Source organism: Dipodomys spectabilis, unplaced genomic scaffold (assembly GCF_019054845.1).
Source record: "Dipodomys spectabilis isolate Male_0828 unplaced genomic scaffold, ASM1905484v1 ptg000228l, whole genome shotgun sequence".
Classification (NCBI taxonomy): Eukaryota; Metazoa; Chordata; class Mammalia; order Rodentia; family Heteromyidae; genus Dipodomys; species Dipodomys spectabilis.
The window spans coordinates 10,576,791-10,594,674 of NW_024870905.1; the positions used below are offsets into that span (position 1 = coordinate 10,576,791).

A 17,884-nucleotide genomic window follows, 5' to 3' on the forward strand; every position below is an offset into this window, starting at 1 on the left:
AGGGTCAAGCAAAGCACCGGTGTGTGCTCCCCCCGGCTTGTCCACAGGCAGGTCATTCTGACCTTGGCCCCAGCAATCACCCCACACCAGCTTCTACTGTGGGCCTGGCCAAGGACATGGCCCTTGACCCCAATGTGACCATAGGCCTGTGAAGCCCTCTATAAGCTCACCCCAAAATCCAGTCCCTTGCACAACCTCTGCAGGAAGGTCTGTGCCCTGCACTGTTCCCCAATAAACAGTCCAGGTCCGGGCCTCTCCATGTTCCCAACAAGGTCCAGCTTGTCCTTGCTGGGTAGCGGGGAGCTGGGTGTCTCGGGGACCGGCCTCAGATCTCAGCCTCCTGGGCTCACAGGCGCCGGGATAGATACAAATATATTCTTGTCTCTTTCGATATTAAGTCGTTCGTACCGGGTTTCGGGGTGGGGGGACCCCGCAGAAGCCAGGGCGCGGCGGGCGGGAGGCCTGCGGCCTTCTGATAGTGCGGGGCGCGGCCGGGCGCAGGGCGCCCCCCGTGTGGCCTGGCTTTGGGGCTCTGCCCTTCGAGGGCGGCCGGGGAGGAGGGGCGGGCTCCCGGGTCTGGGGGGGGGACGCCTACGGGGCCGTGGGGGCCCGCGGCAGGGCAGGGGACCCCCGATCGGCCTTGGCGACGCCTGGGGGAGGGCGGGGCGCCGGCGCAAGGCCAGGCCGAGCGATGACCCAACAAAGGGCCCCGCCCCAGGGTGCGGTGGTCGGGGCGCGGCCCGCGGCGCCCCGAGTCCCGGCGCGCAGCCCCGGCCCGCACGCGAGCGCGGCCCGCAGCGCAGCCCCGAGCCCGACCCGCCGAGCAGCCCGAGCGCCGAGCGGCCTCGCGGGGGACGCTCGCAGGGCGCCGGGGCCCCCGCCGCCCGCGGCCCGGCGCCCCGACATGGCTCGGGGCGGCAGCCAGAACTGGAGCTCCGGGGAGTCGGACGGGCAGCCCGAGGAGCCGGCTCCGGAGGACGGCGGGTGGGCGTCGCGGGGCGCGGGCAGGGGGCGCGGGGCGCGGGGCGCGGGCGGGGGGCGCGGGGCGGGGGGCGGGGGGCGGGGGGCGCGGGGCGGGGCGCGGGGGGCGCGGGGCGGGGGGCGGGGGGCGCGGGGCGGGGGGCGCGGGGGGCGCGGGGCGGGGGGCGCGGGGCGGGGGGCGGGGGGCGGGGGGCGCGGGGCAGGGCGCGGGGCAGGGGGCGGGGGGCGCGGAGCGGGGGGGGCGGGGGGCGCGGGGCAGGGCGCGGGGCAGGGGGCGGGGGGCGCGGGGCAGGGCGCGGGGCAGGGGGCGGGGGGCGCGGGCGGGGGGCCCGGGGCGCGGGGCCCGGGCGGGGGGCGCGGGGGTCAGGGTCAGGGATCGCGGGGCGAGACCGACGGGGGCGGGCAGGGATGGTAGGGGCCGGGACCCGGGGTCGCGGGGCGGGGCGGGCGGGGGTCAGGATCAGGGGTTACGGGCGGGGGTCAAAGGTCATGGGACCGGGCTGGTGGGGGTCGGGGTCAGGGGTCGCGGGGCGGGCGGGGGTCGGGGGCAGGGGTCGCGGGGCGGGGCGGGCGGGGTTCGGGCAGGGGTCGCGGGGGGCGGGATCGTGGGGCTCGCGGGGTCAGGATCAGGGGTTACGGGGCGGGGTCAAGGTCGTGGGACCGGTCGGGGTCAGGGGTCGCGGGGCGGGGCGGGGCGGGGCGGGCGGGGGCGCGCGCGGGGCGACTCCGGGCCGGGCGCGCGGGATCCGGGCCTCTCGGAGCGCCCCGCCCGCCCGCTCGGCGTCGCCGGAACCTCCGGGAAGGTTCTGGGCGTTTGTGGCGTCATCGGCCCGGGATGGCAGCTTCCGCCGGCGCCGGATAAAACCCGCGCGGAGGAGCCGCGGCCGGAGCGCGGCGGGGCCGGCGCGGAGACCGGCGCGGGGTCGGGGCCGTGGCCGTGACGCGGGAGCGCCCCGCGGCCCTGGCCGTGACCCGGCCTCGGGGGTCCGGGAGTCCCGGGCGGACGCTGACCGGGCCCCGGGGGCGCGGGGTCCCCCCGCAGGGACAAGATGGTGAAGGAGACGCAGTACTACGACATCCTGGGGGTGCGGCCCAGCGCCTCCCCGGAGGAGATCAAGAAGGCCTACCGCAAGCTGGCCCTCAAGTACCACCCCGACAAGAACCCCGACGAGGGCGAGAAGGTGGGGGCCGGGGTCCCGGGGCGGGCCTCGCGGGGCGATCCGCCCCCCCGCCCCCCGCACGCACCCCCGGTGTGGACGGGGCCTCCGCCCGCCGCGTGCGGGGCGCGGGCCTGGCCCCCGCAGCCGGCCCGCAGCCCCCCGCGGATCGGCTTCGGTCCCGGTGGGTTTGTGAACCCCGTGGCGGGGCGGTCGGTGGGCCGGACCCGGGGCTCCCCGCGGGGGTGCGGTGGGGAGCCCGGGGGCCCGCGGCGTCCCCCTTGGAGTTGCATCATCCGGATGATGCCGCGGCCTCGTTTGGTGGGATGAGGGGCGCGTTGGACTCCACGCGCCGGGGTAGACGGGGAGCCCGAGGTCAGACGGCGTCTGGCTTCTGTAACGCTCCTTTCTGGTCTCAGTCTCTCCGCCTGAGCTGGCTTTGCACCGCCATCCTCGGCGCGCAGCGTCCCCGTGGCCGGGGTGGCAGTGCGGCCGGGCGCTGTGGTGGCCGGGGTGGCAGTGCGGGCGGGCGCTGTGGTGCCCGTGGCCGGGGTGGCAGTGCGGCCGGGCGCAGCGTCCCCGTGGCCGGGGTGGCAGTGCGGCCGGGCGCAGCGTCCCCGTGGCCGGGGTGGCAGTGCGGGCGGGCGCAGCGTCCCCGTGGCCGGGGTGGCAGTGCGGCCGGGCGCAGCGTCCCCGTGGCCGGGGTGGCAGTGCGGCCGGGCGCTGTGGTGCCCGTGGCCGGGGTGGCAGTGCGGGCGGGCGCTGTGGTGCCCGTGGCCGGGGTGGCAGTGCGGGCGGGCGCTGTGGTGCCCGTGGCCGGGGTGGCAGTGCGGGCGGGCGCTGTGGTGGCCGGGGTGGCAGTGCGGGCGGGCGCTGTGGTGGCCGTGGCCGGGGTGGCAGTGCGGCCGGGCGCAGCGTCCCCGTGGCCGGGGGTGGCAGTGCGGCCGGGCGCTGTGGTGGCCGGGGTGGCAGTGCGGCCGGGCGCAGCGTCCCCGTGGCCGGGGTGGCAGTGCGGGCGGGCGCTGTGGTGCCCGTGGCCGGGGTGGCAGTGCGGGCGGGCGCAGCGTCCCCGTGGCCGGGGTGGCAGTGCGGCCGGGCGCTGTGGTCCCCGGTGGGTCTGGGCAGCGGGGCTCCGGCTGCAGCCGATCGCAGGGACCCGGGTCACCTCAAGCCACCTCTCATTGAGATTCGAGGCCACGGCCGTGGAGGGGGGTTAGAACACACCCGTCTCCATTCGTGATTCCAAGTCCGCGTTGGCTGGGTGGCTGGAGCTGATGGAATATTTATATTTAGCTCCGTGGTGCTGAAATATGGCCGTCAGAAGATTCCGCTGGGTCCCTGTGGCGGGTTCGCTTTGGTTCGTCTATATTTAGGCGGTGCAGGCTTTCCTAGGGGCTGCCCGCCGTCCCGCACGGGGCCCGTGATTCACGGTCCGTGGCTGCCACGGTTACTTGAGGCCAAGTCGTTTGTGCTTTGGGGTTGGGTTTTTCTGTTGCAGTAGCGTGGCTAGGCTGGCCATGTGTGGAAATAATAATTATTATTAGTCGTGGGGCTTGAACTCAGGGCCAGGCACTGTCCCCAAGCTCCTTTTGTTCAAGGATAGCACTCTACCACTTCAAGCCCCAGTGCCACTTTTGCTTTTCTGGTAGTTAATTGGAGATGAGTCTTACCAACTTGCCTGCCCAGGCTGGCGTTGAACCTTGATCTTCAGATCTCAGCCTCCTGAGAAGCTTGGATCACAGTCATGAGCCAACAGTGCTCAGCTTTTTATTTTGTTTAGACTTGTTCTTTACATCTATGTTGCTTTCACAATGGGTACATTGTTTTGTCCTTTTTCATTTTTTAACTTTGTGCTGGTTAGACTACCTAAGGCCTGAACTCAGGGCAGGGCCTTGAGCTCTCAGTTGGCTTTTTCTGCTCAAGGCTGATGCTCTATCGCTTGAGCTACACCTCCACTTCCAGCTTTTTGCTGGCTCATTGGAGATGTCTTAGACTTTCCTGCCTGGGCTGGCTTCTGACCTCGATGGTCAAGTCTCAGCTTCCTGAGTAGCTAGGATTAAAGGTATGAGTCAGTGCCTACCTGCCACTTATTATTTTAAATACATACGTATTTCCAGCCAGACTGAATTTATGTCCCATTATTGAGGCTGCTTAGCAGGTGCTTGTCCATTCTGGAGGGGCTTCTGTGATTTTCCCCACTTCCACAAATCTTTTTTTTAAATTTTTTCTTATTATAATAAAGGTGATGTACAGAGGGGGGACATAAGTATTTTGTTTTGGACAATGTCACCCCTTCCGTCTCTGCCAGAGGAATACTACTTTGTCTCCCCTTCTTTCCCTCTCCAGCCCTCACCCTCTGCCATCTTGCTGTGTGTGTAGCTTTGGAAATGGTCGTGTGTATGAAACGATAGCAGTGCTCTGGGAAGAAATGCTCATAAAATACTCGGTGCCAGCCGGGTGCTGGTGCTCCATGCTATAATCGCAGCTATTCAGGAGGCCGAGATCTGAGGCTTGAGGTTTAAAGCCAGCCTGGGCAGTAAGTCTACAAGACTTTTTATCTCCAATGAACCAACCAAAAGCCAGCAGTGGAGCTGCGGTTCAGTGGTGGAGCGCCAGCTTTGAGTGACAAGGCTAAGGGACACATGCACCACCACACCACAGAAGATGGAACACAATTACACAACTCTGCCGTGACATTTCCACAGAGATCTTTCACTCGCTCGTGTCCTCTTCTGGCCGCAGTGTGCCAGCGTTTCGGATGGGAGTTTATGTATTCCTTGTCCATTTTATCTGTTCCAGGTGGGACCTTTTTCTTTGTATTTTTTCTTTTCACCTAAGTTTGTCACTGTATTATTCATGTCTCTTCAAAAATAGATTAAGCCCGGCCTTTCCACCAGCCTCCTGGACAGCTGGCAAGGCCGTGGGGTGCTGGTGTTAGTTTTCTGCCCAGTTGTTCTGGGTTGCTAAGTGACAGGCAGCCTGTGTTTGTTGTGGAACACTGCTTTGTGTGGACTCTGGCAGCGTGCTTTTCTGAAAGACACAGGGTGGCCGGGGAGAAAAAAATTCTCCTTTAAGGACAGTGCTGGGGGGGGGTGTGTTCTTGGCTGGTGACCCTCTTTTAATTTCTAATTTTTTTCTGTCAGTACCGGGGCCTGAACCCAGGGCCTCCCCTTGGCGTTTTTTTATTAACTGCAAGCTGGCGCTCTACCACTTGAGCCAAGGCTCCACTCCTGTCTTTTTGATGATTCGTTGGAGATGAGTGCCACAGACTTTCTTGCTTGGGATGGCTTTGAACTCTTGTTAGTGAGGATTACAGATGTGAGCCACTAGTACCCAGTTAGTTAACTCTCTTTGGGTTGGAGGTGTGGACCAGCTGGTAGAGCACCAGCCAATGAGCCCAAAGCAAATGATGCCAGAGGGAAAGTCAGGCCTCCACTGAGAATGGAAGTCTGCAGTGAGAGGGCTGTGATTGTCATATTTAAATTGTATTCAAATTATATTCAAATTGAGCTTTCCTCAATAAAATAGCTTAGAACATTCTGCAGAGGAGCTGAAAGGTTCTCTGACTCTCAGAACTACAAGAGGAAGCTGAGAGAAGCCGAGTTAGTGGCTCACGCCTGTAATCCCAGCTACTCAGGAGGCTGAGAATGGAGGATTGTGGTTCGAAGCCAGTCCAGACAGGAAAGTCTGTTTTTTGGTTTTGTTTTGTTTTTTTTTTGGGGGGGGATCGTGGACCTGAAGTCTGGGCCTGGGCCTCAGCTCAAGACTAGCACACTATCACTTAAGCCACAGCGCCACTTCCAGATTTTTCTGTTTATGTGGTGCTGAGGAATCGAACCCAGGGCCTCATTCATGCAAGGCAAGCACTCTACCACTGAGCCACCTTCCCAGCCCCATAGACAGGAAAAGTCTGCGAGACTCCTAATTCCAATTCAGCCCCAAATCAGTAAGTGGGGCTGTGGCCTAGTAGTAGAGCGCCAACCTGGAGCAAAAAAAAATGCTATGGGACAGCACGCAGGTCCTGAGTTCAAGCCCCCCCCCCAGCGCAGACTCTTCACGGTGCTTCTCTTTTAAACATTTTTTTCTTTTTCTTTTTAAGTTTAAACTTATATCACAGGCGTATGAAGTGCTTTCAGATCCAAAGAAAAGGGATGTTTACGACCAGGGCGGGGAGCAGGCGATTAAGGAGGGGGGCTCCGGGAGCCCCGGCTTCTCCTCCCCCATGGACATCTTCGACATGTTCTTCGGAGGTGGGGGCCGGATGGCCAGAGAGAGGCGAGGTGAGCCGCGGGGCGGGAGCGGCCCAGGGCAGGGATCGGGGCGGGGCCGGGGGCGGGGCGGGGCCTGGGGAGGGGCGGGGCCTGGGGAGGGCTGGGGCGGGGCCCGGGGAGGGGCGGGGCCCGGGAGCGAGGCGGGGTCTGGGGTCGGGGCGGGGCCAGGGATCGGGGCGGGGCCTGGGATCCGGGCGGGGGCGGGGCCCGGGAACGAGGCGGGGCCTGGGGAGGGGCGGGGCCTGGGATCGGGGCGGGGCCCGGGAACGAGGCGGGATCGGGGCGGGGCCCGGGGGTGGGGCGGGGTCTGGGGTGGGGCCTGGGATCGGGGCGGGGCCCGGGAACGAGGCGGGGTCGGGGCGGGGCCTGTGGGCGGGGCCTGGTGTCGGGGCGGGGCCTGGGAGCGGGGCGGGGCCCGGAGGCAGGGCGGGGCCTGGGGTCGGGGCGGGGCCTGAGAGTGGGCCGGGGCGGGGCCTGGGGTCGGGGCGGGGTCTGGGGTGGGGCCTGGGGGTGGGGCGGGGCCTGGGGGCGGGGCGGGGCCCGGGGGCGGGGCGGGGCCCGGGATCCGGGCGGGGCATGCCTTTACCACAGGAAGGCGGCACCCCCGTAGGGTTTGGGAACAGTGAAGTTCCAGATGCTGAAACCTCTTAGCTTGTGGAGGAAGTCTCTGTCAGCCTTCAGACACCTCCAAGGAAGAGGGGAGGGAGGGAGGAGGGGGCTGTGGGTAAGCGAAGGACAAGTTTGTCTTGTCCTTTGTTGTGGGGCCAGGCACTGAATGTGCTAGTTTAAAAAAAAAAAAAGCTGGGCACCAGGCAGCTCAGGCCTGTCATCCCAGCTACTCAGGAGGCTGAGATCTGAGGATCGCGGTTCAAAGCCAGCCCAGGCAGGAAACTCTGTGAGACTCTTCTCTCCAGTGAACCACCAGAAAACCAGAAGTGGCGCTGTAGCTCAAGTGGTAGAGCACTAACCTTGAGCTGAAGAGCTGAGGGACAGCGCCCAGGCCCACGACAGACAAAAAAACAAAAGCCAGGGCTGGGAATGTAGCTTACTGGTAAAGTGCTGCCTACCATGTGCGAAAGCCCTGGGTTCAACTTCTCAGCACCACATACACAGAACAAGGTTGGAAATGGTGCTGTGGCTCAAGTGGTAGAGTGCTAGCCTTGAGCAAAAGAAGCTTAAGGACAGTGCCCAGGCAGAGTTCAAGCCCTAGGACTGGCAAAAACAAAATTAACCAAGCTTATTACAGTCAGGATAAAGTCAGATGAAACACATTCTACATAGGCTTTTAGAGGCTCAGCTTTGGCTAGTGAGGTTCCAAACAAAATGTACTTGTTCTTTCATTATAACTCTGACTTTGAGCTTTGAAAAGCTGATTGGGGTCAATCTTGTGAACCCAGTGTACAGCAAATCTCCTAGTGGAGTGTGTGTGTGTGTGTGTGTGTGTGTGTGTGTGTGTGTGTGTGTGTGTGTGTGTGTGTGTGTACACGTACGCATGTAGGCACATGCCAGTAACAGGACTTGAACTCAGGGCCTTATGCTCTACTTTAACTTTTTCACACAAAGCTGGCTCTCTACCTCTTGTGCCACACCTCCAATTCCCACTTTTTTTTTCTTTTGGGTGGTTAATTGGAGTTGAGAGGCTCTCAGATTTGTCTGCCTGGGCTTGCTTCCAACTGTGATCCTCCAGATCTCAGCCTCCACAGTAGCTAGGATTATAGAGCATGAGCCACTTCCACTCAGCTCATCTAGTATTTAGTAGAGAAAATCCCCCCCATCCTTTAGCTATTGGCTAATCTCTTGTCTGGCATACTCACTGTTTGGAGAGGGAAATGTTCACACCCTTAATGAAGTGATCTCTCCTAATTGACAGCCAATAAACCAGGACATCTGGTCCCAGTGACCTGAGAACTCTGGGAAGCTGAGACGGCCTGGAGGCTGTCCGCCTTCCTGAGCAGGCAGAGCCCAGCGGCCCACGATCTTGAACTCAGAGACAACACTTCCATAGTTTGGGTGGTTGTTGGTGGTGGTTGTGGGGCTTGAACTCAGGGCCTGGGCACTGTCCCTGAGCTCTTTCACTCAGGGCTGGAGCTCCACCACTTTGAGCCACAGCGCCACTTCAGCTTTCTGGTGGTTCACTGGAGATGAGTCTCACAAACTTTCCTGCCAGGACTGGCTTTGAACCTTGATCCTCAGATCTCAGGCTCCTCAGGAGCTAGGATGACAGGCCTGAACTCCTGGTGCCTGGGACCTCTTGTTTTTCTTGTTGAGCTCTATGAATGATCATGTTGGGGGGCGGGGCTGGCAGGAAGGAGAAGGGTGGATGGTCCAGGCTCAGCTTCCGGGTGGGCATGGGCAAGTCAGTGCAGCTGAGGAGCGCGTACATGCTCCACATGGCATTTGCTGTAGAGGAATATCCACGGCAGTGTGACTAATTGCTTTTTATTTTTTCCTTTCTTTTGGGAAGGCAAGAATGTTGTACATCAGTTGTCTGTAACCCTGGAAGACTTATATAATGGAGTTACAAAGAAATTGGCATTGCAGAAAAATGTAATCTGTGAGAAATGTGAAGGTAAAAATGGTATTTGTTTTGTGTGGGGCTTGAACTTAGAACCTAGGTGTGCTATTCCTTTAGCTTTTTTTCACTCAAGAGTGTTCTGCCATTTGAGCCACAAGCTCTACTTCTAGTTTTTTGTTTTGTTTTGTTAGTCCTGGGGCTTGAACTCAGGGCCTAAGCACTGTTCCTGAGCTGCTTTTGGTCAAGGCTAGCACTCTACCACTTGAGCCACAGCACCACTTCTGGCTTTTTCTATTTATGTGGTACAGAGGAATCAAACCCGGGACTTCATGCATGCTAGGCAAGCATTCCACCACTAAGCCACATTCTCACTCTATTTCTAGTGTTTTGCCGGGCCATAACTAAAGACCAGAGTCTCGTGGATTTGTCTGCCCAGGCTATTGAACTGATTTTTCAGCCTTCTGAATAACTTAGGATTATAGGCATGAGCCCACAAGCCGCTGGTAGAATTTGAGTGATTTTCACAGTTCTGATGTCTTGGTTGCACTGGCATCTTTTTTTTTTTTTTTTGGGGGGGGGGGGTCCAGTCGTGGGGCCTGAACTCTGGGCCTGGGCGCTGTCCCTCAGCTCTTTAGCTCAAGGCAAGCGCTCTACCACTTGAGCCACAGCACCACTTCCAGCTTTTTTCTTTTTGCTTATGTGGTGCTGAGGAATAGAACCCAGGGCCTCAGGCATGCAAGGCAAGCGCTCTACCACTGAGCCACCTTCCCAGCCCCAGTTCTGATGTCTTGGATCTGGAGGTGCATCTAGTTGTTTCCTAGTTCAGAGAAAAATATTTTCTTGCGATGGGAGGGGTCATATTTTGGTAGCCCAGGCTAGTCTTGAACTGGTGATCCTCCTGCTTCAGCCTCCCAGAGTGCTAGGATTAGAGGTGTGAACTATCTTTCCAAAGGTAGATTCAAGCAGAGTTTTGTTTTTGTTTTTTTCAAACAGGTAGCTTAAATTCCAAATCTACCTGATTGATTTTTAGTGTTGGTACTAGGGTTTGAACATGGAGCCTTAGGCATTATCCCTGAGCTTTTTTTCACTTAAGATTGCTGCTTTACCATTTGAGTCACAACTCCACTTCTGGCCTCTTTCTTTTCCTTTTTTTTTTTCTTCTTCTTTTTTTTTTTTTTTTTTTGTGAATAAATGGAGATAGCATCCATATGGACTCTCTTGCAGGAGCTGGCTTTGAACTCTGATCCTCAGATCCCAGCTTCCTGAGTAGCTAGGATGACAGGCGTGAGCTGCCGATGGCCTGGCCACTTTGCTTTTATGACTGTGAAATAGAATTGCAACGGCAGCATGCAGCCAGTGTCATGCGTCACACCCTCTGCCGTGGCACCCTGGAGGGGAAGGTCACGGCTCTGGGTCCTGTTGCCCCATCCCCGCAGGCATCGGCGGGAAGAAGGGGTCCGTGGAGAAATGCCCGTTGTGTAAAGGGCGAGGGATGCAGATCCACATCCAGCAGATTGGGCCGGGCATGGTCCAGCAGATCCAGACGGTGTGCATTGAGTGCAAGGGCCAGGGCGAGCGCATCAACCCCAAGGACCGCTGCGAGACCTGCAGTGGCGCCAAGGTGACCCGCGAGAAGAAGATCATCGAGGTGCACGTGGAGAAAGGTGAGTGCGTCCACCCAGCCTGAGCTTGCCACTTGTGGCTCGCAGGCGCTTGGGCGGTGCCAGTCACAGACACTAGGGGCTGGGCTGCACCAATCACAGGGCACTTAGGGTCTGGGCTGCACCAATCACAGGACACTTAGGGGCTGGGCTGCACCAATCACAGGGCACTTAGGGGAGGCAGCATGGGTGGGCTACCTCCCTCAGGACATATATTAAAAGACAGGTGTAAGCCGGGCACTGGTGACTCACGCCTGTAATCCTAGTTACTCGGGAGGCTGAGATCTGAGGATTGCAGTTCAAAGCCAGCCCAGGCAGGAAAGTCCGTGAGACTTTCAAATTAACCACTCAGAAAACCGGAAGTGGTGCTATGGCTCAAGTGGTAGAGCGCTTGCCTTGAGCTAAAGCGCTGAGGGACAGCGCCCAGGCCCAGAGTTCAAGCCCCATGACTGACAAAAATAAAATAATAATAATAAAGACAGTTGTAGCTAAGTGTTGGTGGCTCATGCCTATAATCCTAGATACTCAGGGTTATGGTTTAAAGATAGCCTGGGCAGCAAAATCCATGAGACACTCCAGTGAACCACCAAAAACTCACAAGTGGAGCTGTGGCTCAATTGGTAGAGCACTAGCCTTCAGCAAAAAAGCCCAGACAGCGCCCAGGCCCTGAGTTCAAGCCCTAGGTTTTACTTGTTCTTTTTTTTTTTTTTTAAGACTTTCTGCTGCTTTAAAAGTGCTTATTTCCCTTCTCAGATACTGTGTTCTCCCCAAAAGCAGACACCCCGCACCCCCGCCTCCGCTTAGCATTCATTTTGCCTGCTGTCAGATCCTAGCTAGTTTTCCAAATGCTTGATTGATCTGTGGCTGTCTAACTCAGCAAAGAACCCACAGCTGAGAGATGAGACCAAAAAAAAGTCAAAAGAAATCAACACCGAGACCCACACGGGAGCTGGCAAAGGGGGCTGGCTTCCCCCAGGCCTGGGTCCCCAGGGCCTGCACGGTCCTGGCCCGCTTGAAGGGGCCACAGCTGTAGCCACCAGAGCCAGGCACTGTGCACCTGGACACAGACGGGGGCCTCCGAGTCCCTCAGAGGGCCACAGCCGGGAGCCATAGGAGCTCGAGCCCATGGGAGCCTTCTGTGCCCACCCGGGTTGGAAAGTTGAATGATGGCAACGCCCCTCCCCCCAGGACGTTGCCTCCTTTCTTCAAAAGCTTTGAGAGAGTCTGCGTGTCACGATCGACGGCTAATTGAAAAGGAATGATGTTTCATAGGTATGAAAGATGGGCAAAAGATACTCTTTCATGGCGAAGGGGATCAGGAGCCCGAGCTGGAGCCTGGCGATGTGATAATTGTGCTTGATCAGAAGGATCATAGTGTCTTTCAGAGGCGAGGCCATGACTTGATCATGAAAATGAAAATTCAGCTTTCTGAAGCTCTTTGTGGCTTCAAGAAGACGATCAAAACACTGGATGATCGAGTCCTTATTATTACATCTAAATCAGGTAAGCTGTGTCCCGTGCCCTGCCAAGCACGGCCTTCCCAGGCCCACTTTTGTTTGTGAATTGTTGACTGGATTTCTGCTAAATAGAAAGCAACTGAAAAGTTCTAGGAATCCTGAAGCGGGTGTCTAAAAATTCTAGCTAGAATCTGCCAAGTTGAAAAGTTAGCCAGCCGCTGGCGGCTCATGAGGGTGAATTCCTAACTAATCAGGATGCTGAAATCTGAGAATCGAGGTTTGAGGCCAGCCTGGACGGGAAAGTCGGTGCAATTCTTTATCTGTGACAAACCAGCAAAAAGTGGAGCTGTGGGCTGGGAATGTGGTTTAGTGGTAGAGTGCTTGCCTAGCATGCATCAAGCTCTGAGTTGGATTCCTCAGTACCACATACACAGAAAAAGCCAGAAGTGGTGCTGTGGCTCCAGTGGTAGAGTGTTAGTCTTGAGCCAAGAGAGGCTCAGGGACAGTGCCCAGGCCCTGAGTTCAAGCCCCAGGACTGGCAGAAGGGGAAAAAAAAAGATTCTGGGGTTTAGTCACTGTCCCAGACTTTTCCTGTCTTTGCTGTGTATCCCCACCCCCTCTTGCTTTCCCCCCTCTTTGTCAGCCACATTCCTCTCTGATTCCCTCTGCATAACTCCCTTTTCTGGGGATCATATGAAATGAACTTATATGTCTAAATCTTTTACATTTTATTTTGGTGGTACTAGGGTTTAACCTCAGTGTCAGTGTATTTGTTTGACAGGAGCTCTATAGCTTGAGCCATGCCTCCAATGCTTTTTGCTCTTTTTTTGGAGGGAGGGGTTGGTCATGGGGCTTGAACTCTGGGCCTGGGCGTTGCCCCTCAGCTCTTCAGCTCAAAGCTAGCGCTCTACCACTTGAGCCCACAGCACTATTTCCGGCTTATTCTGTTTATGTGGTGCTAAGGAATTGAACCCAGGGCCTCATGCATGGGAGGCAAGCACTCTACCTCTGAGCCACCTTCCCAGCCCTATTTTTGTTGTTGTTGTTGTTGGTTATGTGGCTTGAACTCTGGGCCTGGGCGCTGTCTCTCAGCTCTTCAGCTCAAGGCAAGTGTTCTACCACTTGAGCCATAGCAACACTTACGGTTTTCTAGTGGTTAATTGGAGATAGGAGTCTCTTAGCCTTTCCTGCCCAAGCTGGCTTTGAATCATGATCTTCAGAACTCAGCCTCCTGAGTAGCTAGGATTGCAGGCGTGAGCCACCGGTGCCCGGCTTGCTCTTACTTTTGAGATAGGGTCTTACCTTTTGCCTGACACTTACCAGACCATGACCCTCCTACTTAACGCTTCCTGCTGTGGCAGATGTCAGATATGTGTTACTAGGTTTAGCCTTTTCTGTTGACATGGGGTTTCATGAACTTTTTACCTGGCCCCAAGACATATCCCTTGATTTCTGGTCTCCCCAATAAGCTAAGATTACAGGTGTGAGCCACCGGCACCCAGCTGAGGTTGTGTTGCTTTTTAAAAAATAATCTTTTTATAGGATTGGAGGCGTGGCTTAGCTAGCTCATGAACAAAGCATCAGGTGCTGAGTTCAAGTGCCACTCTTGCCCAAAAGTCTTATTTGAGAACAATTTCAAATTTACATCCTTTATGCTTATAATCCAAGCACTGTGGAGGCTGAGGCAGGAGGATTGGAAGTTCAAGGCCAGCCTGAGCTACATAGACCTTTACCTAAACTAACCCCCCCCCCCCCAAAAAAAAAAAAAGCATACATACAAACATTTCATGCTGGGTGCTGGTGACTTACTCTTGTTGTCCTAGCTACTCAGGAGTCTGAGATCTGAGGTTGGTGGTTCAAGGCCAGCCTGGGCAGGAAAGTCCATCATGATGCAGTGCCCCTAGCATCTGGCAGATGACAAGCCAGCCTTGCTGGGAGCTGGGCTGGCTTCGTGAGACTTTGTGTTTTGTTTTTTTTGGGGTCCAGTCGTGGGGCCTGAACTTTGGGCCTGGGCGCTGTCCCTCAGCTCTTCAGCTCAAGGCTAGCGCTCTACCACTACAGCCACAGAGCCACTTCTGGCTTTTTTTTGCTTATGTGGTGCTGAGGAATCGAACCCAGGGCCTCATGCATGCAAGGCAAGCACTCTACCACTGAGCCACCTTCCCAGCCCTGGCTTTGTGGTTTTTGAAGCCCGTCCTTGGCCCAGGCTGGCCCCATGTGAGGTGTGGTCAGCCGGGGGGGGGGGGGCAGTCCTGGAGCCCGGGCTTAGCCAGCCCCACCCCCACCCCGCCAGCCCAGGGAAGCTGCCCAGGAAGGCTAGGAAGGAGGGTAGTGGCCAGCCTGAGGGGCGAGGCATTCCTCTGCTTCAGTAGAAGGATCTAGAAAACCTGGCCCTGGAGATTTCCTTGGAGAGTTGTTTTTCTTATTTATCTTACTTTTTGGGTATCCTTTCCCACACTTCTCTCCAGTTTTTGCTTCATTTCTGAATGTGTTTCTCCTTTGCCAGAGCCTCTTAGCCACCCTGAGTCCTGGTGAGACTCTGTAGGTTGAGAGTGGCACTGGGCGCCGGTGGCTCTCACCTACCGTCCCAGCTGCTCGGGAGGCTGAGATCTGAGGATGGAGGCGAGGCGCACAACCAGCATGGGCCCGAAAGTCTGTGAGACTCTTCTATCCAGTGACAAAACACAAAAGCCGGAAGTGGAGCTGTGGCTCAAGTGGTAGAGTGCTAGCCTTCTGCACAAAAGCTCAGGGACAGCGCCCGGGCCCTGAGTTCAAGTCCCAGGACTGGAGAAAGAAAAAAAAGTGCCTTTGAAGCCTCTGCTAGCCTGCTGTTGTTCTGTCATTCCTCTGTGTTTGGCCCTGGGCAGGTCTGAAACAGAGGCCTAAGGACTTGACCTGAGAGCAGCATGCACCGGCACCTGAAAGGGATGGGAGAACTTTGTAGAAATCCCATCAAGAGCCCAGTGACCTCCCCTTAGAGGTGGCCGTCATTCCCTTGTACCATCACAGGCTCTGGGGATGACATCTGAGCCACAGTTCCACTGTGGACACCCCAGGAGAAGAGGGGTCAACACATTGTGATGATGATGATTATTATTTTGGTGCCAGTGCTGGGATTTGAACTCAAGACTTTATCCTTTTGCTTGGTGGTTGTTGTTTTTTTCTCAAGGCTGATGCTCTACCACCTGAGCCACACTTCTACTTCTGGATTTTTGCTGCTTAGAGATAATTTTCTGCCCAGGCTGGCTTTGAACCATGATCCTCAAATCCCAGTCTCCTGAGTAGCTGGGATTACAGGTGTAGTCACCAGCACCCAGTTAGCACATTGTGGATTTAAAAACTTACATGACAGCTTCAAGATGTATTCTGCAAGAGACATTCCCTCGTGAGAACTCAGTGGTTCCCTTTGTGGCACACCCAGTAAGCTGGGACTTAGCTTCCTCCTGCGTCTGCTCCCAGGAGCACCTTCCCAGTAGTCTTTGCTCCCATGCCTGGGGTAGGAGAGCCTTAGCGCAGGATTTGAACTCGTCTCCTGGGAGGCCGCTGAGATCGTACCAGTTCAGCAGCCTCACGCAGGTGCTCACAGCCCAGCTGGAGCCACCGCGGTCGTCCCCTCCCCAGGAAGCTGGCCATCCCTGGCCCAGGGCTGGAACAACTCCTCAGTGCAGCGCTCACCGCCAGGGCTGCCCACACCCGCCCTGGTCTCCTGACTCCTGACTGTTCCTTCTCTGTGGCAGGGGAGGTGATGAAGCACGGGGACCTGAAATGTGTCCGCAACGAAGGCATGCCCATCTACAAAGCCCCCCTGGAGCGGGGGGCCCTGATCCTACAGTTCCTCGTAAGTGGCCCATGGGCGTGCTTGCGTGCATGTGTGCGTGCGTGCGTGTGTGCGTGTGCATGCGTGCTGGAGCTTGAACTCAGGGCCTCACCTTCTTGCTTGGCTTTTTCACTCAAGCCTGGTGCTCCACCACTTGAGCCACACCTTCCACTTCTGGCTTTTTGCCGCTTCGTTGGAAATGTTTTCTGGACTTTTTTTGCCTAGACTGGTTTCAAGCCACGATCCTCGGATTTCGGCCTCCTGAATAGCTAGGATTATAGGTGTGAGCCACTGACACCTGGCTTTGTGTGTGCGCACGCACGTGCGCATGCACACGTGTACACATGTGCACATGCCCCAGTACTGGAACTTGAATTCAGAGTGTCATTAGCTTTTTTACTCAAGGATAGCACTTTACCACTTGAGCCGTGACTCCATATCCAGTCTTTGGGTGGTTCCTTGGAGGAAAGTCTCAAAGCCTCTCCTGCAGAGGGCTAGCTTTGAACCGTGAACCTCAGAGATTCCCTCAGCCTAGCAAGGATTACAAGTGTAAGCCACCATTATCTAGCTTTTTGTAAAATGCCAAGACTGGAGTGGGAATTCAGGGCCTTGTGATCTTACTTGGCTTTTTCTATCATGTTGCTCTTCCACTCGAGCCACCTTCCAGTCTTTTGCTTGTTAACTAAAGAGATGGGTCTCAGTTTTGTCCTTTCTGGTTGCCTTTGGACCGTGATTCCCAGTTCTCCATCTCCTGAGCTGGAATTCCAGGTATGCACGAGCTCTGGATCCCAGGCTGCTCTGGATCCCAGGCTGCTCTGGATCCCAGGCTGCTCTGGATCCCAGTCGGGGCTGAGTGAGAGGCCCACACTACTGCGCACCCTTTCCCAGGTGGTCTTCCCGGACAAGCAGTGGCTGTCTCTGGAGAAACTCCCTCAGCTGGAGGCGCTGCTGCCACCCCGGCAGAAGGTGCGGGTCACGGAGGACATGGACCAGGTGGAGCTGAAGGAGTTCAACCCCAGCGAGCAGAACTGGCGGCAGCACCGCGAGGCCTACGAGGAAGACGACGACGGGCCGCGGGCGGGCGTCCAGTGCCAGACGGCCTGACGGCCGCGCTGCGCGAATGTAACATCGGCACAATGAAAATGGCATGGCTTTCGTGGCCTCCTGTGTTGGGGTGTCCTGTGTATGTGTTCAGCACCCCCCATTGCTGTGTCCTTTTTTCAGGGGGGCTCTTTTGTTTCTCTTCATAGCTTGATTTCTATTTAAATGTCTTAATTACAAATCACTTGTCATCTGCAGACGCAGTCTTGTTGTTGTTGGTTGGTGGGGCTTGAACTCAGGACTGGGGTGCTGCTAGTGCCCTACAACTTTGAGCCACGCTGCCACTTCGATTTTCTGGTGGTTTATTGGCGATGTCTCATGGACTTTCCTGCCTGTTCTGGCTTGGAACCATTGATTCTCAGATCTCAGCCTCCCAAGTAGCTGGGATTACAGGCGTGCGCACTAGCACCTGGCCTGGGCTGTTCTTGTACCACTTTTCAGGACCTTTCTTGGACATTGTGCTTCTGAATGGCTGGTGGCTTCCGTCCCCTGGCAGGGCTGCTCAAGGCCACAGTGTGCAATCTCTGCCTTCTAGAAGAATCTTCTAAGGAGCAAAAGCACATGAGTGGATCCTGGATCCTGCCCGCCCGGGTCACACCCAGGGGGCTGCACTCCTGTGCTGTCCCTGCCCTGAGTGGTTGGGCTGGGGTGTGTGTGAGCATTTGGAAGTTTGCTGAACTTTCCAAGCCTGGTGTTTTAGGTGCTGTACCGAGACGCCATCTGTGCCCACCCCACGCGCTTCTGTAGACGGCCCTGGCAGGCACTTCCGCCTCCCTGTCCCCAGCAGCAGGGCCAGGGCCAGCACTGGTGGACCCATGGCTCAGGCCGGCTCCTCCGATGACCCGTGGGTCCTGCATGTCCTCCCTGGTTCAGATCATTCCTGGAGGCAGAACCTGGCCAGGCCATGTCCAAGAGCCTCCTGCC

The 17,884-nt window shown here is 57.3% G+C and overlaps 1 protein-coding gene across 1 annotated transcript; it reads left to right on the forward strand.

The window, feature by feature from the left end:
• The first annotated feature begins 866 nt into the window (after positions 1-866).
• Dnaja4 (DnaJ heat shock protein family (Hsp40) member A4) lies at positions 867-17,150 on the forward strand. The gene is made up of 8 exons (XM_042697716.1): positions 867-984; positions 2,024-2,162; positions 6,238-6,418; positions 8,874-8,978; positions 10,361-10,588; positions 11,858-12,088; positions 15,780-15,880; positions 16,748-17,150. Exons 1-8 carry the CDS (start codon positions 905-907, stop codon positions 16,961-16,963), a joined length of 1,281 nt encoding a protein of 426 aa, XP_042553650.1. The 5' UTR covers positions 867-904; the 3' UTR covers positions 16,964-17,150.
• The last annotated feature ends 734 nt before the right edge of the window (positions 17,151-17,884 follow it).